Source organism: Nyctereutes procyonoides, unplaced genomic scaffold (genome assembly GCF_905146905.1).
Source record: "Nyctereutes procyonoides isolate TBG_1078 unplaced genomic scaffold, NYPRO_anot_genome, whole genome shotgun sequence".
Lineage (NCBI taxonomy): Eukaryota > Metazoa > Chordata > Mammalia > Carnivora > Canidae > Nyctereutes > Nyctereutes procyonoides.
In genome coordinates, this window is record NW_026575048.1 from 29,347,978 (window position 1) to 29,374,052 (window position 26,075).

General features: G+C 38.8%; 3 protein-coding genes across 5 annotated transcripts in view; 1 reads left to right on the forward strand and 2 right to left on the reverse strand.

Moving 5' to 3' along the window:
* Window positions 1–1,296, reverse strand: part of HEATR5B (HEAT repeat containing 5B) — a 98,318-nt gene extending 97,022 nt beyond the window's left edge. For 2 of the 3 annotated variants that reach the window (XM_055327220.1, XM_055327222.1), the window contains exons 1-2: window positions 1,162–1,238; window positions 46–193 (exon numbers count right to left, since the gene is read on the reverse strand). In XM_055327220.1, the coding sequence (XP_055183195.1) occupies window positions 46–171 (126 nt within the window). In that variant the 5' untranslated portion in view covers window positions 172–193; window positions 1,162–1,238. Of the gene's footprint in view, window positions 1–45; window positions 194–1,161 lie in introns of all 3 variants that reach the window. The other variant, XM_055327221.1, reaches the window with a different exon arrangement.
* Window positions 1,297–1,395: 99 nt separating this feature from the next.
* Window positions 1,396–12,782, forward strand: GPATCH11 (G-patch domain containing 11). The gene is made up of 9 exons (XM_055327318.1): window positions 1,396–1,536; window positions 6,187–6,258; window positions 6,785–7,011; window positions 7,827–7,868; window positions 8,727–8,847; window positions 8,980–9,070; window positions 10,110–10,220; window positions 11,145–11,226; window positions 12,104–12,782. Exons 2-9 carry the CDS (start codon window positions 6,200–6,202, stop codon window positions 12,157–12,159), a joined length of 789 nt encoding a protein of 262 aa, XP_055183293.1. The 5' UTR covers window positions 1,396–1,536; window positions 6,187–6,199; the 3' UTR covers window positions 12,160–12,782.
* Window positions 12,783–12,964: 182 nt separating this feature from the next.
* EIF2AK2 (eukaryotic translation initiation factor 2 alpha kinase 2) overlaps window positions 12,965–26,075 on the reverse strand; it is a 40,252-nt gene continuing 27,141 nt past the window's right edge. Inside the window, exons 14-16 of the mRNA XM_055327317.1 lie at window positions 20,845–20,946; window positions 19,817–19,870; window positions 12,965–19,740 (exon numbers count right to left, since the gene is read on the reverse strand). Of these exons, the coding sequence (XP_055183292.1) occupies window positions 19,618–19,740; window positions 19,817–19,870; window positions 20,845–20,946 (279 nt within the window). The 3' untranslated portion in view covers window positions 12,965–19,617. The remainder of the gene's footprint in view (window positions 19,741–19,816; window positions 19,871–20,844; window positions 20,947–26,075) is intronic.

The following is a 26,075-nucleotide window of genomic DNA, read 5'->3' on the forward strand; positions in this document are numbered from 1 at the left end:
TGTAAACCCAGCTGGAAAAAAACAAAAACAAAAAAAACATCATACCTTGTTGGCAGCAACCAAGACTTTATCAAGAAATCTCAACCATTCGAAGATAAAAACCGGTCTCTTTGCTTCAGTGATTTGAGCCAAAGCTTCTTCATTTAGCAATAAACTGTGGGCTAGCTCCATTGCTGAAGTTTAAAAGTCACACCTTAACAAATTAAAAAATACTTGTAAGGATTTTTTGAAGGGCAAGCCTAACGAACGTAACCAGTAAGAAATGAAACGTATGGCTTTACTTCTCACTTCATTTGGGGGAAATTTTCACAATTTCCTTGAGGCAAAGCTGATGAATCTAATTCTAAATGGCAAGGGTAAAAAAAAAAAAAAAAACATAAATGAAAGCCATGCTTGGTTTGGAGGAATGAAAAAAGGGGTAAAATGAAAATTAAAAGAAATTTTGCAAATAACGGGGCACCTGGCTGGCTCAGTCAGTAGAGCAGGTGAGGCTTGAGCTGGAGTCGTGGGGTCAAGCCGCTCGTTGGGCGTAGAGATGACTTAAATTTATTTATTTATTAATTATTATTTATTTATTTATTTATTTATTTATTTATTTATTTATTTATTTATTTATTTCAAACAGGGTACAATTCCGGAAGAAAAATGCGTAGCAAAACACATGTCATTAACCCAGTCCATAAATGGGAAAACTGAAGCAGCAAGATCAAACACAGACCGGGCCTGACAACCCAGCCTCCTCTTTTTCCGCCCACTGCTCGGTGCACAGCACCCTGACCCCCACCCCTCGCCTCTCGGCCCCGAAGCACATCAAAACTCCCAGTATAAAGATGTCACACTGGAAGTCTTCAAAAGTCTTCCTACAGGGCCCGGGCGAGGGAGGCCAGACCCCGGGGCCAAGCTTCAGTGGCAACGCCGGGCGGCGGGGGAAACGCAGCTCGCAGACGCTGCGCGCGCGGGGGTCCGAGTCAAGCCGGCTACTCGGGGCCCGCCGCGGCGCAGCGCGCCCGGGGGAGATGCACGAGGCCGCCGCAGGCCTGGCCAGGGCCACTCGGGCTGTCAACCACAGGTGGCGGCGCCTCAGAACCGAGCCCGGGGACTGAGGAAGGGGAGACGCTCACTACAAACTCGATTTTCCTCCCCAGGCCTTTGAAAACGTACGGGGACGAAGAGGGCAGGGGGCGTGTGCGCGTCGCCGTGCATGCTTGGGCGGCAGACGGGGGTGGCCTCACCTCCTAGTCTGGCAGGTGCGGAACAGCTGAGTTCCGGGGCCGGCAGCGTCGCCTAACGACCCGGATGCCCCGCCTCCCGCGCGCTCGCCGGCAGGAAACGAAGAGAGCGCGTGCGCGGAAGGCGGGACCTCTTTTTTGCGCAAGCGCACTAACTACATCCTCCCAGCCGCACCTGCCGCAGGTTTCCGATCGCTTGCTTGGGAAACTCCGGTGAGACTCGAGGCTCAGAAGTCCTGCGCTGGTAGGTGGGCGCATGCGCACCGCGCACTCTCGGCAGCTGGTCCGCGGCTAGTAGAGCTACCAGGTAAGGGGATGGGGATGCCGGAGAGAATGGAATGGTGAAGGGTGGTGGGCTGTGCGCTTGTTGTGGCTCCCCCGTCACACCATCACCTACATTCCCCCTCGTGAGTCGTCGCGTCTGCGGGCTGCTAGCAGCGGGGAGAAGCAGCCGCCCCTGGTGTGGTTGGGGACTGAGGCTTTTTTGTTCGCTTTCTACTCCACGCCCCCCTACGTAGCCCTTCTCTCCCCCGGGATGCGTAATGGGATTCTCTGTAGGTCTGAAGCCGCATTCTTGTGGCCCCTTCCCTGCCAGCTCTCTGCCAAAACAAAACAAAACCTCACCCCAGCCAAACCTACTACAGCCTCACCACTGTCAAACACTGGTAACTCCATTCTTCCAGGTATTCAGACCAAAAGCCTTGGAGTAAATCCTTGACATCGCTCTTTGACCCACCGCCTCCGGTCTATGAGCCAGTCTCGTTAACTCTACCTTTAAAATACACCCAGAATCCCACCGCTTCTCACCAGTTCCGCTGCTGTTACTGTGGTCCAAGCCACTGTCATCTCTCCCGGATTGTCGCTTTACTGGCTTTATCCTTATGCTCGATGCGACTGAGTGATACTAAAGTGTATTGTACCCACAAAGGGGGAGTTAAAAACAACAACTTGGAACTCCCATTGAGATCTGCCTAACCCTTTAGAGCTAAGTGGGTCCCTTAAAAATAATCTGTTTGCACCGAGACCTGGAGTTTTTGTGGTGTTGAGCCAGTCATTTAGCCAAACTGAGCGTTAATTTCTCCAACTAAAAAGCTGGACTTAACTATTCTTACCTTATATAGTTGTTAATGATTAAATAAGATAAGAAATACTTGAGATACTGGGTAGGCACTAAACCATTTTGTATAAAAACACTATTATTAGAAATGAAGAATTTGAAGTTTAGAGACAGTGGGTGAGTTACCACAAATGCTATGTATAATCTTACATATTTTTAACTTATAGTAAAAAGAAATAACTATAATGTTTAAGGATGCACACATGGATGACAAAACTATGAAGAAAAATAAGAAAATTATATAACTGGTAGGGAATAAAGAGGGCAGCTGACAAGGGTGGTGATATTGGTGATGTGTTATATTGTCCTTTACAGTATAATAAGTTATCCCAAAATTTAGCAGCTTGAAATAACTATAGTCACCTTATTATCTCAGTTTCTATGGGTCAGGAATTTGTTAGTAGTTTAGTTTAGCTCAGACTTTCTTAAGAAGATGTAGTGAAGATGCTACCTCAGACCGAGTCATCTGAAAGTTTGAGGCTCGCTCTTTTTTTTTTTAAGATTTTATTTATTTATTCATGAAAGACACACACAGAAGCAGGCTCCATGCAGGGAGCCTGATGTGGGACTTGATCCTGGATTCCAGGATCACACTCTGAACCAAAGGCAGACTCTCAGCCGCTGAGCCACCCAGGCATCTCTCGAGGCTCTTTCTAAGATGTCTCACTCTTGTGGCTCCCAAGTTTATAATGGTTGTGGACAGGAGATCCGGTCTTCAGTTGCTTAAATGTCCTCACTGCATGGTAGCTGACTTTCTTTAGAATAGATAATCTATCCAGAGTTAGAGTGATATAAGAGCCATATAGTGTCTTTTATGACCAAGAAGTCACTCTCTATCATTTCCACAATACCCTATTAGTTATAGGTCAATCCCTGTCACTGTGGAAGGGGACTCCACAAGCAGGTGGAGAACCAAGAGTCAAGATCATTAGGGGCCATCTTGGAGCCTACTACTTGATTACAAGAGTGTTTGCCTTATAAAAATTCATTACCTGTACATTTAAGACATGACAGCCTAGAGAGAAAAGTATTGTATTATTACAAAATCACAAAGTAAAGACCCTTCTTTTTTTTAAGATTTTATTAATTTATTCATGAAAGACACACAGAGAGAGGCAGAGATATAGGCAGAGGGAGACACAGGTTCCCTGCAGGGAGCCCGATGCGGGAATCAATTCCAGGACTGCAGGATCCTGACCTGAGCCAAAGGCAGACATTCAACCACCGAGCCACCAGGGGCCCCAAGACCCCTCTTGTTCTTATCATAGCTAAACATTTAGAATTTGTGAAAGCTTGGGCCACAGTGGTAGGGATATAGGGAACTTGTCTTTGGGGTTTACAGCCTGGTTAGGAAGATACACATTAAAAATTGGGGGGGAAGAAAAGCAAAACAAAAAGTACAGTAATAATTTTCCCATCCAGTGTAATTGTCCATACTCTCAGTTGCAATTGACAGAACCCCTACTCCAACAAGTTTAAGTAATGAAGAAATTTATTAGCCCATATAGCTAGGAAGAATGTTAGGTCACAGTATCAAAGAAAGAGCTACAGGAATCAGGGTCTTTCTTAGGAACTAGAGTTAGAGACTCATGGCTTTTAGGATTCCCTTCGTCCATTTTTTCTATCTGGCTTCATTCTACGGAACAGGATCTCTTAAGTGGTCAGGGAATGGCCATTTGGAGCCCAGCTTCACATACTTCCAGTTCAGAAACGCCAGTGGAGATCTCTTTCCCCACATAATCTATTAATATCATGTAAGGAAAGAGATGCTTATGTGCCCTGGTTTGATCATCCACTCCTTTGTTGCTGGTATAGTATAGTGTACTATAATTGGGAGTGCCCAGAGGAGTATAGGGTACTGAAATTGCCACCCTCCACTAGAACCCCATGGAGGGCAGAGGACTGAGTTCCCAAAGGAAATGATGGTGTGCAAGCAAAAAAGCATATGTGATCAGCCCGGGTGGCTCAGTGGTTTAGCGCTGCCTTCAGCCCAGGGCCTGATCCTGGAGACCCAGGATAGAGTCCCACATCAGGCTCCCTGCATGGAGCTTGCTTCTCTCCCTCTGCCTGTGCTCTGCCTCTCTCTCTCTCTCTCTCTCTCTCTCTCTCTCTCTTTCATAAATAAATAAAATCTTAAAAAAAAACAGCATATGCGCACTGCAACAAATGACTACCCTTTGTAACTAACTCCTGCGCCAGTAGCATTGATATCACCTGGGAGCCTATTAGAAATACAGAACTTCATGCTCTAGCTCAGAATCAGACACTGGCTCTTAAGAAGATCCTGAGGCAATTTAAATACATATAAAGTTTGAGATGCACTTTTCTTGATAATTATTTTATTCCTGTAAGGGAAAATAATTACATGATTTTAACTATCTTGGATGGAAACTCTACTCAAAAATGTTTTCATTGGGATCCCTGGGTGGCTCAGCAGTTTAGCATCTGCCTTTGGCCCAGGGTGTGATCCTGGAGACCCGGGATCAAGTCCCACATTGGGTTCCTTGTTTGGAGCCTGCTTCTCCCTCAGCCTGTGTCTCTACCTCTCTCTCTCTGTGTCTCATGAATAGATAAATAAAATCTTTTAAAAAAATGTTTTCATATAAGTAAGATGTTAACTATATCAAGTTCCAAATAAGCAGCTTGAGTATGAAATGCTATAGAGCAAAGCCTGGAATGGTCAGGGCATATTTTATGGAGGGTAGCCTAGACTTAGAAGGAAGGAAATATCTGTAGTAAGTTCAAAGGGCAATGAGAAGCCCATATGACTTGAATATTGAATCCTAAAGGAGCTTCAGAGATCAGATTACGAAGGATCCCTCCTGCTCCTGTGTTAAAGTGAAGGATTTGAAATAGGTTAAATGACATGACTTTTTTTTAATATTTTATTTATTTATTCATGAAAGACAGAGAGAGAGGCAGAGACATAGGCAGAGGGAGAAGCAGGCTCCCCATGGGGAGCCCGATGCAGAACTCAATCCCAGGATCCTGGGATCCCAGGACCTTTGGATCACAACCTGAGCCAAAGACAGATGTTCAACCACTGAGCCACCCAGGTGCCCTGACCTGACTTATGTTTTTTTAAAAAACCACTCTAGAGGGGCACCTGGCTGGGTCAGTGGGAAAAGCATGTGATTCTTGATCTCAGAGTCATGAATTTTAGCCCCACATTTGATATAGAGATTACTAAAAAAAAATAAATAAACTTTTTAAAAAGTTGTCTTTAAAAAAAAACCAAATAGCATGTAGGAAACAGATTGGAAGAGGAGAGGCCAAATGCAATGAAACCAACTAGAAATTCTAATAGTTTAGGTGAGAAAGAAATGCCTGAACTAAAGCAATGGTCACAACTATAGGAAAAAAAGGGTGTTGTAGAGGAAGGCTTGGCAGAGGCTTATAAGAGGTCAAGACTAGGCAGATTGTACTGACATTCACTTGAAAATAATAGAGTCTTAAAAAAAAAGAAAGAAAAGAAAATGATAGGGGATGGGGATGCCTGTGTGGCTCAGTGATTGAGCACTGCTTTGGCCCAGGTAGTGACCCTGGAGTCCCAGGATCAAGTCCCACACTGGGCTTCTTGCATGGAGCCTGCTTCTCTCTCTGCCTATGACTCTGCCTCTCTCTCTCTCCATGTCTTTCATGAATAAATAAATAAAACTTAAAAATAAGAAAATAGTAGGGGATGAAGGAGATATGAAGTGGAAGAGAATGAGTTGTTGGAGAGTTTCACACAGAGATGTTGGGAGGCACTCGGTTGTGTGGGAGAGCTCCAGAGAAAGGCATACTTCCATTATAAACTAAAATAATGAGTATTGTTACTTAATCCTATTTGATTTATAGATACCTTTGCCATATGAAGTTGAACATGGCAGAAGAAGAGGACTATATGTCTGATTCCTTCATTAATGTCCAGTAAGTAAATGCGTACACCTCACATAATGATATGCAGGAGACTCTTAAGTAAGAACATTGATTTTAAATGGGAATTGGAAAGTCAGTTTTATTGATTTATGGAAATGCTCCCTAGATATCCATACAAAGATACTTCCCTCTTAATGCTCAACATTTGACTTCTACCCTCAATTCTTGTTATTCTTCTCTTCCAAGGAAATTTACTCTTCTTATTTTATCTTACTGTTTCTTCTAGCTAATATTCAACTTTGTTCTTTATTATTTCCAACCTCCTAGAAAAATTAGTGTAAAATTACTATTTCTTCAACTCTACTTCCTTCAGTTTCCTGCAATCTGTCACCAGCCTTTATTATGTTTACTAAAACAGCCAGTCTTGGAGGTCACTGATTATGTTCTAATATCAAAAATAACAAAGGTGATCATAGAAGTGGTGCTGAACTTTTAAGTAGTGTCAAGTTAATAAGTAGCAAAGTTATGAAAAAACTTAATATACTCATCTAATATAACGTTTCCCCTTACTCTTTAGACAAGACATTAGACCAGGATTGCCAATGCTAAGGCAGATCCGAGAAGCCCGTCGGAAAGAAGAAAAGCAACAGGAAGCTAATTTGAAAAATAGGCAGAAGAGTTTAAAAGAAGAAGAACAAGAAAGACGTGACATTGGGTTGAAGAATGCACTAGGCTGTGAAAACAAAGGGTTTGCCTTGCTGCAAAAGATGGGATATAAAAGTGGTCAGGCCCTTGGCAAGAGTGGTAAGTTCTGTCTGGACATAAACAGGTGTTCCTAGCCACCAAACAGGTGATTTATTGATGAGTCCCAGAGACTTTACCCAACGATTCCAAAATTAAAACAACTGAGTTAATTAGTCTCTTATATGCTAAGAAGCATATGGAGAACTTTCATCTTCCTACGTTTAGACAACCATTTCCCATCAAGAGCTACTTATCAACCCAGCTCAGCCTTCAAGGCCCTAATATCTGGGATGCACAAGGCTAACAGTGAAGGCAGCAGCTAAGACTGGTGGTGAGAGAAGGGTTGAAAAGTACAAACAGCCAAAGGACAGTGAAGTAACATTGAGGAGGATGGCAGGACTCTGCACTGCTCGCTCTGTACCCATGGCAACTGCTTCAGGGAGCACATGGTTGGATAAGCTCAATTCTTACTTCCCTTTTAGAAAGCGGAAAGTTTATTAAGATGTAGATGGCATAGATTTGTAGCAGCTTCTATGAGCTGTCTTTCTGTTCTTTATTGTAATTGCTTTGATCCTCACCTACCAAGGTTTTGCTTTCTCTAGAAACTACTACTCTCTTGGACATAGAGAATCAGTATTTTCACTTCTTGAAACTCTACCTTCAGATGGCGTAGGAGGCTGTGAGTCAGCCTTATGAGGAACAGGTATCTGAAGGCAAAGAAAGTAGTTGATTATAGAGTATGGTCAGTTTTCAGTTTGAAGTGGCATTGAAACTGGAGGGTATGTATAGAACATTGTCACATTGCATACCATGCTCACCTATAGTTTGAGGAAGCATTTCTAAAGTAGTTTGTGTGTTTTGTTCTCTTTTCTTAGGAGATGGTATTGTTGAGCCAATCCCCCTTAACGTCAAAACAGGTATATAATTATTTTGAGCCTATTTACCAGTAATAATAACTTACGCTTAAATCTAGCACATGTATTTGTTTACTAAATACTTTTTTTATGGTAGCGCTATTACAGTTCTTATCACAGGAAGCACTCAGTAAAATGTTTCTTAAACTTCTAAATCTTTTAATTTTTTTTTTTTTATGATAGTCACAGAGACGAGAGAGAGAGAGAGAGAGAGAGAGAGAGGCAGACATAGGCAGAGGGAGAAGCAGGCTCCATGCACCAGGAGCCCAACATGGGATTCGATCCCGGGTCTCCAGGATCGCGCCCTGAGCCAAAGGCAGGCACTAAACCGCTGCGCCAGCCGGGGATTACTAAATCTTTTAAACTAAAAATTAAAGTTTCAGTGAATGTAAAATAAAATTTAAATCACAAAAATGTGGGAAAAAATTGTAACTATTAAAAGTGGAAAGCAAAAAAAAAAAAAAAGTGGAAAGCTATTTTTGTCCATTGAAATGTCCTAAAAGTTTCCAAGACAGATTTATCCAGTCAATGTTTTTCTTAATACTTTGAATGAAGAGAAAAAATATATATATTTTATTTATTCATTATGTTTATATGAAAGTATGACAGTTGATACTATTTTCCCAATTTAAAAAATTTTGTATAGTGTGACTGTCTTATCAGATCAGACTAATCTTTGTAAAAACCAAATTGTGTTTGGGTTTAGAAAAAAAATCTCTAATGTTTTCTCCTGTCATTCATGTCAAATGATTTTGAATGATTGTTCTCAAATTAGAATTGTGTGTAATTTGCAAATATGTCAGTTGCCATGTTTTGAGGTGAAGCCAGCAGGTTCCTCACCAGAGTTTGCTGTTTGAACAGGAAAAAGCGGCCTTGGTCATGAGGCATTACTGAAACGGAAAGCAGAGGAAAAACTAGAAAGTTATAGGAGAAAGATTCACATGAAAAACCAAGCTGAAGAAACAGCTGCAGAGCAGTTTCGGTAACACTTTGTATTTGAGCTATTTAGGGATTCACCTTGTCTTTATTGTGGTGTGTTTTCTGATACTTGGGCACATACAATGGGTAAAAAGAGTACAGACTCTTAGTGGAACTGTTGTCTTCTCTCGACTAGACTGCGACTTAAACATAAGCAAGATGAAGTGAAGCTGGAAGGGGACCTGAGAAGAAGCCAGCGAGCCTGCCGGCAGTTGGATACACAAAAGGCAAGCCTTTCACCTCTATTCAGTTTGGAATACTTTTTTGGCATCCAGTGTGATTTGCCCTGTAATTAGAAAAAAAAAGAAAGAAAAGAACTCCAAGCTCAGTGTATCTAGCCTGCTACCCAGTAAAGCTTTCATCTAACACACGCCACTGATCCTTAATTATTGATATGACAATGACTTGTCTGCTGCAAGAACTGGAGTAGTGTGAATTACCCAATGAGTGTCAAATAACATTTTTGTATTTAATTATCCTCTGCTCGGGATCCCTGGGTGGCGCAGCGGTTTGGCGCCTGCCTTTGGCCCAGGGCGCGATCCTGGAGACCCAGGATCGAATCCCACGTCAGGCTCCCGGTGCATGGAGCCTGCTTCTCCCTCTGCATATGTCTCTGCCTCTGCCTCTCTCTCTCTCTCTCTCTCTATGACTATCATAAATAAATAATAAAAAAAAATTATCCTCTGCTCTGCTTATTCAAGTATTGATGACTTGGAGCTGGTGCATGTAGAAATTCTGTTCACCAGAGTACTTAATTAATAAGAATAGCCTATTTTCAGTACCTTTTGTGTTTCTAATCAGTAAAATCATGGTAGACTACTGTCTATTTCAGATGTGAGTGATTTTTAAAATTCCATTTTTGCTTTTATTTTTTTATTTTGGTATTTCCATCAAAATGAAATTACTTCATTTAAAGTCTTAAAGATGTTTTAAATTTTTCCTCATATGTAAAAAGGCGACTGGAAGCCATTTCTCACTTTTCTGTATTTTCATAGCACTTTGTGTCTGTGTCATGACCCTTAGGATTTCTAGCATATATGTATTATCTCATACCCATTAGGCTACGTATACATGTAGCATCTTTTCCCTATTAGACTGGTGACAACTTGGGGACATTCTTTGAACTGGATCTTCATCCCCATGGTTTATAGAGCATAGTGTTTTACTCTTGGAGCAACCACTCAGAAAATATTTAATTGAGAGAACATGAATTCATCTTGACATGAACATACTTGTGTTTAATTGGGAGTAATTCTGCATTTTCAGAACATTCAGGTTCCTAGGGAAGCATGGTACTGGTTGGGGCTCGAAGAGGAGACTGACGAAGAGGAGGAGAAAGAGCAAGATGAAGATGACTATAAAAGTGAAGACTTAAGTGTATGTTTTGGCACCAGTTCCTTGAGCAGGCTGTCTCAGCCTTGGCACCATTAACACTTTGAGCTGGGTAGTTGTTTGTTGGGAGATGCTGTTCTTTGCCTTGTAGCAGCATCCCTATCCCTGGCTTCCACCCTTTGGATGCCAGTTCCACCTCCCCCTGTGACAACCAGAAATGTCTCCAGACATTACTAAATGTCCCTGAGGGGGAAAATCAGCCCCTCTTGAGAACCACTACATTATAAGGTTATTTTATTAACCCCAAACCAAACTTTATATACTTTCTTCCCTTAGCTTCAATTTATACTCTCATCTCAGCTTCAGTTTGGATGATGGATGAGCTGCAAATGTAAATTATTTTAATTTCTACCTTGTTGCCTATTAAATTTCTGTGATTCTGTAGGAGTACCTCTCTCCTCTACTCATAAACAAAGCAAAAAAAAAAAAAAACCACAGTTCAAAGGAAGTGGAGATTATTCAATGAAGGAAGGACATTTCTATGGTTATCTGTATATAAGCATTTGCAAGAAACTTGTACAATTTGCAAAACCAGTGTTCCACTTAACTGAGAGACCTTTGATGGGAATTTTAAGGACAGAGGGAGGCAGTGTTCATTCTTGGCCCATGGGAGAGGAAGATTCTTTGAAAGTAGAAGGGGTCTTTAAAGGATTCTGATTAAAACAGAGCCAACCCAAACCTATTTTCTAAATGTTACCAAGTGTCTCTTTGTGTCTGGCAAACTTGTGAAAATATCAGGGTGGCTGATAAACTGGGACGTGTTCTAATATATGTGTTCTGCCCTTGGTACCTGGTTAAGAGAATAGCAGAAGATTTATGGCCTTGGGCTGATTTGGCAGGATCCAAGATACCATAAAACCAAGATTCTATTCAGTTCGAACTATTAATGTGCCTATGTTCTCTATCCAGATACTGGAAAAATTACAAATACTGACTGGTTATTTAAGAGAAGAACATCTGTATTGTATTTGGTGTGGAACAGCCTATGAAGGTAAGAGGATGCTTCATACGTTTTAGATACTGAATACAAATGTTCTTTGATATTTTTTACTTTCTGTGTGTGTGTATGAAAGTCCCATTTCCCATAGATGATGGAAATTTTTTATTCCATCCAAATGGCAATGTGGGATCAATGTCTTAATAATTGAGGCCTTATTAAAGGTGCTTTTAATTTTTCAGAAACTAAATGTGCAGAAGGGAATTTTTCGGTCTTCTATTTCAAAATGAAGAATTTGAGTTACTTAGGAATGATGATTTGTTTTCATGCTTCATGTTTAAAGATTCTTTCTGCAGCTATAATACTCGAAAGATATTTAAAATTTATAGAACTAGCTTTTATGTAGTTAGAATATTGTCCCTGAACTATAAAAATCAGAATGTTGGGATCCCTGGGTGGCGCAGCGGTTTGGCGCCTGCCTTTGGCCCAGGGCGCGATCCTGGAGACCCGGGATTGAATCCCACGTTGGGCTCCCGGTGCATGGAACCTGCTTCTCCCTCTGCCTGTGTCTCTGCCTCTCTCTCTCTGTGTGTGACTATCATAAACAAATAAATATTTAAAAAAAAAAAATCAGAATGTTGAAATCCACTCCCATTTTGTTTTTTATTGTAAGGAAAGAAATAGGTTTACAATTTGCCAGATGTGTTATAGAGCCGAGTACTTTCCCTTCTAATACATTCGCCGAAGTTGGCTCTGTTAACTGGAATTTAGGGACTTTATACTTGACAGTAAAGACTTGTTGGTTATTGTTGTATCTTTTCCTGATTTAGCCAAGTAGCAAACACAGCTACAAAATATGTTAATATAATTTTCTGGAATCGTTTACTGGATAAATCCCATTAATCTTTTATTTTCCTCACATAAATCACAGATAAAGAAGACCTCTCTTCAAATTGCCCAGGACCAACTGCCGCAGATCACGACTAAGATTACTCTCAATAAGTACAATCTTAGAAAATGTTATTGTTTGCTAAAAACAGATAGTTGAGCAGTTAGAATTCCCAAATTATGTCAGTAAAGAAAGATGGCCTTTTCTATGTTGTGTTCTTTCTGTAACTTTGGAAATACTTTGTACTTTATGGTTGTTCATCAGTTTCAAGAAAATAATGGAATGCTATCTCAGAACTCAAGGGCAATTACAATTTATGACTCGATTGTGATGCTTATGGGGCTTAAGGACACCAGTAGGTAACTCTCTTATTCCCCTCTTTTCTTTGGAACAAATTAAGAAATAAAACATGGGAGTCAGAGAGAGATCAAAATGTCAGCTTTATTATCAGGGAAGCCAAAGTAGAGAGCCAGGTTGTCTTGTTTTCCTATCAGGCTCCCTAAAATATCTCTCTGCCTGCATACAACTGCAAACCTCTGCCTTGCCAGAGATAGAGCCCACCTTGGCATTCTGAGACCGTTTAGCTTTCAAGGTGAGAGAACCCACTGGAGGCTGGGCCACACGTGCTGAGTTCCTGCTCCCAAAACCACTCATCAGATGAGAGTCTTTTGAGAGGAAATGAATGAGGATTCACAGAGCTTGTTCCCACACTCTTTTTTTTTTTTTTTTAATTTTTATTTACTTAGGATAGTCACAGAGAGAGAGAGAGGCAGAGACACAGGCAGAGGGAGAAGCAGGCTCCATGCACCGGGAGCCTGATGTGGGATTCGATCCCGGGTCTCCAGGATTGCGCCCTGGGCCAAAGGCAGGCGCCAAACCGCTGCGCCACCCAGGGATCCCTGTTGCCACACTTCTATCTCCCAGGGAGGAAGAAAAAGTCCCTTCTGTCCATGCGAGCATGAGGAGGGAAGACCAGTATAAGAGGCAATGTTCCATTAACACTACTTCACTGACATTACTTCATTCTAGCCAGTTTTAGAAACAAAATCATTATGATACTTCTGGAAAAATCATGAGTTTTCACGACAATGTGAACATCCATTGTAGGTGATTGATTGCAGGTTTTGGCTAAAGAAACTTAAGAATTGGGAGTAACCTTAGATATCAGGTGATCCAACTACTCACTAAATTTGAGGGCCTTTGGATAACATTCCCAGCAGGTGGTAATCCAACCTCTGCCTTTATTTTTCTAGCCATTGAGAGCTCCCTGCCTTAAAATAGATTGTTCCATTGCTGGATAACTATGTGATTTTTTAAAGTCATTTTTCTAAAAATCTGCTTCCCTATAATTTAACCGAATATAGCTAAGCACATGCCATGTGGCACACCTCTAAAGATCTTCAGCCAAAATTTGGCATCAAAAATCATGAACTTTTTTTAAAATTTACAAGCTCAGGTGCCTCCCCTAATGATTTTGATTCAGCTGGTCTAGAATAATTTCTGGATATCTGTATTTCTTTTGAAGTTCGAAGAATGAGCCTGATAAGCACCTGTGGATGAAGACTAGTTCTACAGGTTAGAAATAGAGCACTGTTACATTCTTGGGGTACAATTTTATAGCTCACCTTTCAGTACCATTGAGCAAAGGATCAATTTCCTTCCTTTTATTAGAAACCTCACACCCAAGAACACAGCAAAAGCTAAGTTATATTTGAGTTAAGATAATCAATAGTACAACTTGTGTCGGCCTCTGCCCTAATATGACCTAATTCATTTGTTATCATGTTTAGCTTGGGGAACTTTAAAAAAGGATAATACGAACATCCTAACCCAAGAGATTCAGATGTAATTGGTCGGTGTGGCCTAAACATTACTACCCTTGATTCTGAGACTCAGCAGAACTTGTGAATCACCTAGTTAACTTCCAAGCCTCTGTTCTTCATCCAGAAAATGAATTACTATTTTTGTGAATATAAATATACATATTTATATATATAATACTAGGGTTTATACAGTTGGATAATAGTATTTAATATTTACTTTTTCACTTAAAAAATAAAATTGAATTAATAGCTAAAACAAAGGAGTTCATCTTTCCTTGGAATTACAGTCAGATGTGTTACTGTCATTCCAGCCAGTATGCTGACATTCATGTAGCCATTCCCAAAGCCACGTGGATTGTTCTAGATGGAACAGAGTTAGGCACTAGCTTTTTCTCCAGTTACCAACTATTGGAACAACTTCCCGCCTGCCTAGTGGCCAAGAATATTTTTAAGTTGTTCATGCGTAATTAGGCTGAGAATGTGCAGATAACCTTGATGGGATCTGGGACTCCACCAGAGTTATAGTCTGTGTTTCCTGGTCAAGGGCTAGAACTAGGCCTACCTTGGACAGCGGGAAACATCCCTCTAGTCTTATCCATCAACAATGAAAAACACAGGCTTTCAATATGAGTAAAAATTTATTTTTATTAATAAAAGTCTGTTGATATCATAATGACAATGAAAACCAAGGGAAGCAAAACATTGAAAAGAATTTTTAAATTTGCTTTAGTGAATTTGAATTTGCTTCAGTGAAATTTATGTGAAATTTGAAACTTTAACTCATCATGTTGTCATTTACTTTTGTTTATATTGTCCTGTTTCAGTCCTGTCTATAACTTCTTAAGTGTTTCATTTTCTTAATATAAATCCAAAACACCAGAGCTTCTATAAGCCAAAATAAACAGACTTTAATGCATGAAATTGGTTTGCCTTAAACACCTTTATTTTTTAAGTGTTATTTGTCATGTAATTGTCGAAATTGAAAGTGATCATTATTTAGTATTAGACACAGTCTGTAGGATCAAGCATATGAAATTCTTAATACTTTTATTTCCCACCAATTCAAAAGCACTTGCAGAGTTCCTGCTTTGTGCCTTGGGCATATAAAAATGAAAGAGCCTTTCCCTGCTTTCCCGTAATTCACAAAAAGAGCCACATAGGATTACTGAGTTCCAAGGCAGATCGGTGAGCATAACACTGAGGTGGTGAACAATAGCAGTAGCAGGGAGAAATTTAATTCTGAGTGGGGTTGACAGAACACTATGACATCACTCTAAATTTGGTCCTGAAAACCTTGATACACAAAGTTATGAGGGTTACAGTATGACCCAGCACTTCCTTCCACTCCCAGGCATTTATCCAAGAGAAATGAAAACATATGTTCACATAAAACTTGTACAGGAATATTCATAGTAGCATTGTTCATAATAGCAGGAAAGTGGAAACAACCCAAATGTCCATCGAATGATGAATAAATAAGATGTGATACATCCATATAATTGATAATGAGTTGGCAATAAAAAGGAATGAAGTACCAATCCATGCCATGACATGGGTGAACCTTGAAAACATTATGCTAAGTGAAAAAGACCACATATCCTATGATTCTATTTAAATGAAATGTCCAGAGTGGCTGAATCTGTAGAGATGGAAGGTAAATTAGTGGTTACTGAGCTTTGTGGGGAAGATGAGGAGAGTGCTAATGGGTATGGGTTTTCCTTTTGTGATGGCTGCACAACTCTGAACATACTTGACACCACTGAACTGTATAGTTTAAATGGGTGAAATTGTATGCTTTGTGAATTATATATCAGTAAAATTTTATTTAAAAAAATGAATTTTAGGTAGAAACCATAGCAGGGAGCCATTAAGTGCAAAACCTTATTCAAGTCACACAGCCAGCCTACATGGTGAGGGCTTATTCAAGTAACAGTGATCATGGGTCATGGAGTGGGAACCCCCAGAGGAGCATGGCCCTGCCAACACTTCCACTTTAGCCCAGTGTAACTCATTTCAGATTTCTGACCTTCAATACTGTAAGATAATAAATGTATGTTGTTTTAAGCCTTCAGGTTTGTGGTAATTTGTTACAGCAGTCATAGAAAACGGACACAGGTCTCAAATCAACCCCTGAAGAGCCACACATATTTGAGAGAGATTTGCCCCACAGTTTTACCAGTTATACAGTTTTTAGTCAGAGTTTAAACCAACAGTGAGGCCACCATGTATCTGTCAACCATAGTCAATTCATCAGAGGAAATGTAGGATTGGGATAGGCCATAGTCCTAGATACAGAATCACAGACATTAACGTCTGAGTGGACATTTAGATACAAAGAATAAGTATCTAAATGGACTGTCTGCCATACTTTGTTCCTCATCCTGCTCTCCTCTATATAATCTCTGTTGGCAATCCCCTGGATTCTAAATTGAGCTTCAGGGGTTACTTCCAGATAACATACACATCATTTTGTGTATAATTCCATCCTTTCTGTCATGTCCGTATCGTGTTTCCTACAGTCGGCTCTACATCTTCACTTGAATATTCTGGCAGCAACACAAACACGGCATCTCCAAACAAAAGCTAACATTTTGCCTCCCATGCATGCTCCATCTCACCATGTGGACAGACATGAGGTGGCCTCACTATTGGTTTAAATTCTAACGAAAAATTGTATAATAGACAAAACTGTGACACAAAATACCTCTCAAGGATGTGTGACTTTTGGGGGATTAATGTGATGGAGGCCTGTTATTTCCTGTAATGGCATCCAGTCATTCTCTTTCAAACAAACCTGGAGGTAATGTCTGCTGCATACCTTCTCCTTAATTCCCACAATTAGTTACCAACTCCTCTTGGTTCTGACTCCACTATTTTTTCTGTCTTTCATATACAGTCTCTTCCTGCTCTAACCCATTTTAAACACACTGTTTCAATGAACTGGTTGGGTCACACTCCCGCTCAAAAAACAAAAACCTCATTTGTCACCTTTGGAAGTTGCCAGGGCACCAACTCATTCTAAAAATAAGTATTTATCCCATCTGTCCCATTCAGCTTTAGAGTAAATATAGAAGAATCACAGATGACAAAGAGGTTTAATAAAATCCAAAAATCCCTATTTTGCAACCTCTAATGAAATAATAGATCCAAACAATCATCAATGGTTGCTAAAACTGTTAGGTGGAAGATGGAGAGGAACCCACTGATCCATCTTAAGATCACCAAAAATGGAAAAACCAAACATATTCCTCCTGAAGTGATGCAAAAAAAGTATATAGTATCACCTATGCAGTATTCTTGGGGGGAAATTTTGTGAACCAGAATCAAATCAAGCTTCTAGCTCTAACTAGACATGATGGGGATGCTATCAGTCAAATCCTGAGTGAAGGAAATTCTATAAGATATGTGATCCAGTTGCTTCCTCAAATAAGTGGCAAGAGGTAAAGTTTAAAACGGGTAAATGTTACAGAGTAAAAGAGACATCAGCTACAGCAATGTTGGATCCTGATTTATACAAGCAGTGAAATACATTTTTGTAAAGAAAACTGAATAGAAAAAATTATGTGACGAGGAAATCTTATTAATTTTGCTGAATGACAATGTATCATGGTTTTATTAAAATTCAAATGATCTTATGTCAGGGATACATTTTTAAGTATTTACAATGAAATAATTTAATGCCTGAGATTCGCTTTAGTATATACTAGTAAAAAAAAATTATAAAAAGGAAGGGGGAGACATATAAGAAAGGTAGAATATTACTGATGGTTGTTGAAACTGGGTGATGGGTACATAGAGTTTCACAATTCTAGTCTCTTTTTTTTAAGAGTTTATTTATTGGGGCACTTGGGTGGCTAAGTCAGTTAAGCATCTGCCTTCAGCTCAGGTCATGATCTCAGGGTCCTAGGATTGAGCCCACATTGGGCTCCCTGCTCAGTAGGGAGTCTCCCTCTTCTCCTCCCCCCTGCTCATGCTCTCTCTCAAATAAATAAAATAAATTTAAAAAAAAATTAAGAGAGGGAGAGAAGCAGATGACCCACTGAGCGCAGAGCCACACATGGGGCTCGATCCAACCACCGTGAGATCATGACCTGAGCTGAAATGAAGAGTTTGATGCTTAACCAACTGAGTCACCCAGGCAACCCCTATTCTGATTTAATGTATGTTTTAACATAAAAAAATCATAAAAATAAGTATGAATAATATTGGAATCATTCGTTATTCCATAACCAAAACTGAATATGCCAGGAGCCTCAAGTTACGGTCAACACTGTTGTGAGTTTATGTTTCTAGTCAGTGTCCTGGATAATGGAGTGTTGGAAAAGGTGGTATTTAGACTTCTGAACATTTCATCTCAGATACATATATTTTAAGATTTGTAAAAGTATAAGGCAATTTTAGAATGGTAGTTGATTGCTATAAAGTTTGAATCAACCATCAATCCAAGATGGCACCCAAAGTATCTTCTGCTAGTCCCTCCAACAACTCAGAGAAACAAACCAGTATATCCAATGTTTCTCAGGTGTTTCTTTTCCAGAATTTAAGTCACGCCTCTTGCCCAGAATACTGCCCATACAGTTCCTCTCTATTCATCTAAATCCCTCACCTAAGTCTCACTGGAATGCCACGTCTAAGCCCTGCACTATGATACCCCAGTAGAAAGTCATCTCCCACAAACCCACTATTCTCTGTGTTTCCCTACTGTCTCCCAGCACAGTTATCTTCCTAAAGTGTTTGTTCTAATAGATACAAAATCTATTTAAGATAAAAGAATGACTATGCAGTAAACTGTAGTAAACTCAACAGCCAGTTTAAGAAAAAACAGTGAACCTTTGCACTTCACCTCGCTAGTCGCACCACTTCCATCCCTCCTCAGAGAACCACTATGGGATTTAATATTTCTTATTCCTTTCTTTCCCTGTATTGTTTTTTTACCACATTTTTTGAATTTCTAAACAAAATTATGTCATTTAGCATTCTCTGGAACTTTATGTAAAGAGAACCATTCTGTCCACATTTTCTGTAACCACATTTTCTGTAGCTTTGTTTGCTAACATTATGTTCCTATGAGATGTATCATGTTACTACATTGAGCTTGTAATTCATCCATTTTCACTGCTATGTAGTATTACAATGTGTGACAAATGTGTGACATTCGTGACAAATACAATTTATTTATCCATTCTTCTTGGGGTTTTTTTGTTTTTTTTTCTTCTTGTGATATAGATTGTTTTTTATTCTTTTGGCCATTATAGAGCTTCTATGAACATTCTTGTAGGTATTCATGTAGGAATGGAATTGATGGCTTTGAGGGTATATACGCCTTCAACTTAATCAGATCAGACCAAATTGTTTTCCAAAATGATTGTATATCACTTTTTATGGGTCCCCTATTTCTCTAGCTAGCTTGTCAGCTATTTAAGACAGGGAAGGACGTTATATTTTTTGGCTTAGAAACAGTGAACATTAAATAAACAATTATTAGTTGATCTACTAATTGATATAAAAAATTTGAGAGATTTCTCCCCCTATGTTTATAATAAGGAGATGAGCCAGGAAAAAGGCAAATGTATGAATGTCTCTGAAGTAAAAAAAAAAAAAAAAATTGAGCCTTCTTAAAATGTAGTGAAAAATTAAGGGAAAAATGAAAATAGAAGGTAAATACCCTAAAAGATTTTGGTCCATTACAGAAAAAATTGAATATCCAAAGCAGAATACTTTTTTAGAAGGGCTCTAACATGTCCTTGACTTCTTTTTTTCTGCAACATTCTTCCAATCCTTCAAAGTCTCCAGTATTTCAGATGCATTAGGTCGTTTCATGGGCTCAAGTGATAGTAATTTCTGCAGAAGTTGTTTCTGTAATGATAATGAGTCAAAAGTAAGAAACAGAACATTGAAATAAATAAAATTCTGATTATTTTCAAGTACTTACTTCTCTGGCATCAAACACATCTGAGAACTTGCCAGCCCTTAGCTCTTTAAAAATCTGAAAATAAAACATATATATATATATATATATATATATAATCATTAGGAAATTATTCACTTGGAAGGGAAACCAAACTTGCTTCTTAGCTAAGAAGCAAGCAGGACTCCCCTTCCCCATCTCACCCCATCCTTAACGTGTACAAGTGTTAAGAGCATCATATGCACTATCTATCATCCTCTTTGGAATCCTGTGTGATAGGTATTTTCATTACCTCATTGTACAGAGAAGCCTGTTGGCTCTAGGCAAATTCTCTTTATTGAGCTTCAAACCAAGATACCCAGTTGCCTAATGCCTTTAACTTTCCAATACCTCCATAAGAACGTCCATCATCTTGCCTTAATCTACCCCTAACATATCTTTCCAGTGCCACTAACCATCACTTTCTTGTTATTTATATATTCCAATAAAAATGTCACTGCCTGCTATTCCCACACTCTGCACATTGCTGTTTGAAGGCTGGAATTGCCTTCTTTCTATTTTGGATGAGTAGAAGCCCACCAATCCTTCAAAGCCTAGCTTAAATACTTCTATGAAATGGAAATCCCAATAGTTAGCAAGATCTCTATCCTAGCCATTTCCACAAAACTTCATGTCTTCTCCCCAAACATATACAGCATTCTCTCATTTTCCCTTCTAGAATATAAACTCTTAGAGAACAAGTTTTACTCATTTTTAAAACCCTGTAGCATTTAGCACAGTGTCTTATGCAAAGCAGGCAATCAATAAAATTTTACTGACTCAAATAAGAAATATATGAGGTGTATATACTTTCAAAGGAAGACCAAAGTTTTTGGTCTTAAACAAAAAGCTTTGGTTAACCAAATATGGAAAGATAAAATTCATATTTCCTTTTCAGTCAACACGAATATATTCAAGCCTGTCTTTGCATGAGGGCAGTTACTATAACAGCACTTTGGAGATGACCACTAATAATTTTTGTTGCTTCATTCTTTTTTTGTGAGATTATTTACCTCCAGTGTTTCTGAAACAGTGGGACATATGTAAAGAAGTTCTGCAAGAATTAGCCCCAAAGCAAAGATATCCACTTCTTTTCCATATTCTTGTGAAGAAATCTAAAGAGACCAAAATATGTTTAAGTTACTCATCCAATATAAACATCCATGTCTTCTGAAACCAAAAATGTTATTTGACCAAAATATCTTATATAGTATAACAATGCAACAATGCATGTTTGTTAGCAACATATGTGGAGTCTGACTGCCCTGGTTCAGATCCGTCACTACAAAGCCACATCACCCATGTAAATTAACCATTAAGGGTGGAATGATCCCAACCATAAAATGGGGATAACAAAAGTTTCAGCCTCAGAGTTTGACTGTGGTATTAAATAAGATGCAGCAGTTAAAAATAGTTAAAATAGTTCCCACTAAATGACTTTCATGCAAATGTTCATAGAAGATGTATTCCTAATATTCTGACTGGAAGCAATCTGACTATCCATCAGCAGGAGAATGGATACACACATTGTGGTCTGTTCAGGCAACGGAATCATAGTAATGAAAAGGAATAATCTGCTGGGTGCCTGGGTGGCTCAGTGTTGAACATCTGCCTTCAGCTCAGGGTGTGAACCCTGGGGTTCTGGGATTGAGTCATGCATCAGGCTCCCCCTGCAGGGAGCCTCCTTCTCCCTCTGCCTATGTCTCTGCCTCTCTCTGTGTGTCTCTCATGAATGAATGAATAAATAAAATCTTTTTAAAAAGGAATAATCTGCTAGTATAGGCAATGACTCGAGGTTCTCCAACAGACATTACTTTGAATGAGACAGTCAAATACAGAAAAGTACATCAAGTACATCATATGAAGCTCAAGACAGGGAAAACTATTCTGTAGTGATAGAACTCAGAGCACTGGTTACCTCTTGGGAAGGAGGGCTGAACTGGAAAGGGCCTGAGGTAATTTTCACAGGTGGGGACAATGTTCTACATGTTCATAAGCTTATGGGTTTCATAGGTACATGCCTTTGTCAAAAATGTACATTTAAGATACATACATTTTATGGTGTATAAATCATTCCTCAATAAAATGTTTTTCAATTTAAAAACCACCAAGAAAAATGAAAAGCACAATGATGAATGATTTTTCAAAAAATATTTTTAGGGCAACAATACAGGATACAGGAGATATGTAATAAAGTGGGAGTTAAAGGGGAGCCATTAGCCACCTATTGTCTTCTACTTTCACATTCCACAAAATTAAATTAGATCTTAGCATAATGTCTTTAATTTAATTTAATAGCATATGTCTTTAATTTAATTATGACATTAAATTATGTCTTTATGCCACATGCTATCCACAGGGAAGAGGTGGATTTACTCTCCATTCTAGACTCTCAAACATCAAAAAGATGAAAAATAGACAATATACTACCAACCTAAAAATATAAACTATGAGTAATGAATCTATATATAAGACAAACATTCCAATCAATTCAGCCATGTTCATAACAGCAATGTTCACATTAGCCGAAAGGTGGGAGCAATCCAAGTATCCAATGATGGATCAGCAGATAAACAAAATGTGGTATATCCATACAATGGCATATTGCAAAGCCTTAAAACAGAAGGAAATTCTGATATATACTATAACATGGGTGAACCCTGAGGATATTATGGTGAATGAAAGAAACTAGTCACAAAAGGACAAACACTGTATGTATAAGCAGTTTACAAGGTATCTAGAGTATTCAAATTCATAAAGACAGAAAGTAGGATGGTGGTTGCCAGGTCTGGGGAAGGGGGGAATGCGGACCTATTCGATGAGTGCAGAAACGGTAGCACAACAATGTGGATGTACTTGATGCCACTCAACTGTACACTTAAAAATGGTTAAGATGGTAAATTTTTCTAGACATTTTATGTATTTATTTATTTATTTATTTATTTATTTATTTATTTATTTATTTATGAGAGAGAGAAACAGAGCACAAGCGAAAGGCAGATGCTTAACTGATTGAGCCACCCAGGTACTCCTTAAAGATGGTAAATTTTATGTTATGTGTATTTTACCATAATTAAAAATAAGTATCTTTTAAAATCAATAGCCTTGTTAATAACCAATTAGATACAAGGAGTCCCATTTTAACAGCAAAACACTGTACATATTCATGGAAATGCTTTAAAAATATAAGCAGTCTTGGGGCCCCTGCTTAGTAGGGAGTCTGCTTCCCTCTGCTCCTCCCCCCACCTATTCTCTCTCTCTCTCTCTCACTCTTCCTTTCAAAAAAGTAAATAAAAATCTTTTTAAAAAATAAAAATATAAGTGGTCTTCATGAAGACAAAAATATTTTAAAACTTCATTGAAGAATATAAAAGTTCCTTAAGGTAAGTTTATCAGTGTTCCCAACTGTGCTCTGGCCTCCCAGTGAGAGCACGACACTTATCATCTCCTCGCCTTGGATTGGGCCATGGTGTTTAGTGACGTATGCCACTCCCGGGCAGACCCCGCACAAGTCATAATGAGTTCCTGCACTGCTTTCCCTTCTGAGCACAGCAACGACCCTTCCTTCAGCTGGGCTCTGGAATGAAGGAGACAAATGGAACAAAACCACAGCCAGATTGCAGCTGAAATCTTTGGTGTTTTGTATGCCACTAGGAGATTGGGAGTCACTGGTTACCACAGTATTGCCTGGCAAAAGCTGACTTGATAGAGGACTTGAATAAGTGGGAGAAACCTGCCAATTTCCTGCAGCAGAAATCTCAAATATGTAAAAATATAAATTCTTCTTACTGAACTCTTAAATTTAATGCAGTTACTCTCAAAATCTCAACACTAATTACGGAACATGACAAGCTGATTCTACAGTTTTTTCCAAATGGAATAATAAAAGTGAAGACTGAAGAACATTTTTTTTTAAAGATTTTATTTACTTATTTGAGAGAGAATGAGAGAGCACTGGAGAGACAGAGCAAGCACAAGTTGGGGGCAGAGGGAGAGGGAGCAGCAGGCTCCCCACTGAGCAGGGGGCCCAATTCAGGACTCCATCCCAGAACCCTGAGATCATTATCTGAGCCAAAGGCAAATGCTTAACCAACTGAGCCACTCAGGCACCCTAACACTAAGAACATTTTAAAAATGAAGAATAATGTGGGAGGTTCTGCTGTCTGAACACAGAAACTGATATTATAATGCTATAATAACTGAAACAGTATGATACTAAAGAGAAAAAGATAAGAAAAAAAATAACAGTTATTTGGACTGAATAGCATCCAAAAAACAGGTTCATGAGTGTGTAGGGATTTCATTTATTATAAAATAGCATTTCTTTTAAGTTTTTATTTAAATTCCAGTGGATTAACATACAGTATAATATTTCAGGTATACGGTATAGTGATTCAACACTTCCATACAACACCAGGTGCTCATCACAAGTGCACTCCTTAATCCCTATTACCTATTTCACCCAGCTCCCCACCCAGCTCCCCTCTGATAACCATCAGTTCGTTCTCTATAGTTAGGAGTCTGTTTCTTGGTTTGACTCTCTCTTTTTTCCCCTTTGCTCATTTGTTTTGTTTCTTAAATTCCACATATGAGTGAAATCATAAGATATTTGTCTTTGTCTGACTTTTTCTGACTTTTTCTGCCAAGAATTAGTGTAATTCTTTCTAGCTCCATTCATGTCGTCATAAAGGGCATGATTTCATTCTTTTTTATGGCTCAGTAATACTCCAGTGTGTGTGTGTGTGTGTGTGTGTGTGTGTGTGTGTGTGTGTATCCCACATCTTTATCCACCCATCAGTTGATGGACATTTGTGTTGTTACCATAATTTGTAACACAATACTACTATAAATATTGGGATGCATCTATTATTTGAACTAGTAATTTTGTATTCTTTGGGTAAATACCTAGCAGTGTGATTGCTGGGTTGTAGGATAGTTCTATTTTTAACTTTTTGAGAAACTACCATACTGTTTTACGGACTTTGCATTCCCACCAACAATGCAAGACGGTTCCTTCCCCTTTCTCCACATCCTCACCAATACTTGTTTCTTGTGTTGTTGATTTTAGCTATTCTGACAGGTGTGAGGTGATATCTCATTGTAGTTTTGATTTACATTTCCCTGATGATGAGTGATGCTGAGCATCTTTTCATGTCTCTGTTGGTCATCTGTATGTCTCCTTTGGAAAAGTATCTATTCATGTCTTCTGCTCATTTTCTAAATTGGATTATTTGTTTTTTTGAGTGTTGAGTGTTTTAAATGCTTTATATATTTTGGATAATAACTCTTTATCAGATATGTTATTTTATCATTTGCAAATATCTTCTCCCAGTCCTATGCTGCCTTTTAGTTTTATTGTTTCCTTCACTATGCAGAAGCTTTTTTTTTATTTTAAGTGGTTCCAATAGTTTATTTTTGCTTTTGTTTCCCTTACCTAAGAAGTTACATCTAGAAAGAAGTTGCTATAATCAATGTCAAAGAGATTACTGCCTATCTTCTCTTTTAGGACTTTTATGCTTCAAATCTCATATTTAAATCTTTAAGCTATTTTGAATTTATTTTATGTATGGTGTAAGAAAGTCGTCCAGTTTCATTTTTTGCATGTGGCTGTCCAACTTTCCCAACACCATTTGTTGAAGAGATTATCTTTTTCCCATTGGATATTCTTTCTTGCTTTATCAAATATTAATTGGCTATATAATTGTGGGTTCATATCTGGGTTTTCTAATCTGTTCCATGATCTACATGTATATTTTTGAGTCAGTACCATACTGTTTTGATTAAAAATAGCATTTTTACTCTGGTAACATATACACAAAATGTATCATTTTAACCATTTTTATGAGTGCAATTCAGTGGCATTAAGTACCTTTGCAATGTCAGGCAACCATTACAGGATCTATTTCCAAAATTTTTTCATCATTTCAAACAGAAACTGCATCATTAAACAATTTACTACTCTTCTCCCCTCAGGCCCTGGTAACTTCTGTTCTACTTTTTGTTTGTATGAATTTTCCTTAAATTCCTACACACAAATAAAGCTTAAGCTTAAATCACAAACTATCTGATATGGCAACAAGCAACTGCCTTTCCACCCGAGGAAGATCAAGGTATATCCCTTCCTCACGTGTATACAAAAACTAAAGCAAAAACACAAAATAATTTTGTAATCTTGTGGGAGAAATGGCCTCCAAAATAAAAAGGAGAAACCCAGCAGTCATAAAGAAAATACTGAGAAATGTGA

Excerpts from the sequence above, each read along its gene's own strand:
- GPATCH11 (XM_055327318.1), top strand. The coding sequence starts at position 6,200 with ATGAAGTTGAACATGGCAGAAGAAGAGGACTATATGTCTGATTCCTTC. Across the intron at positions 6,259-6,784 it reads GATTCCTTCATTAATGTCCA|ACAAGACATTAGACCAGGAT; the intron begins GTAAGTAAATGC and ends CTTACTCTTTAG. Across the intron at positions 7,869-8,726 it reads CCCCCTTAACGTCAAAACAG|GAAAAAGCGGCCTTGGTCAT; the intron begins GTATATAATTAT and ends CTGTTTGAACAG.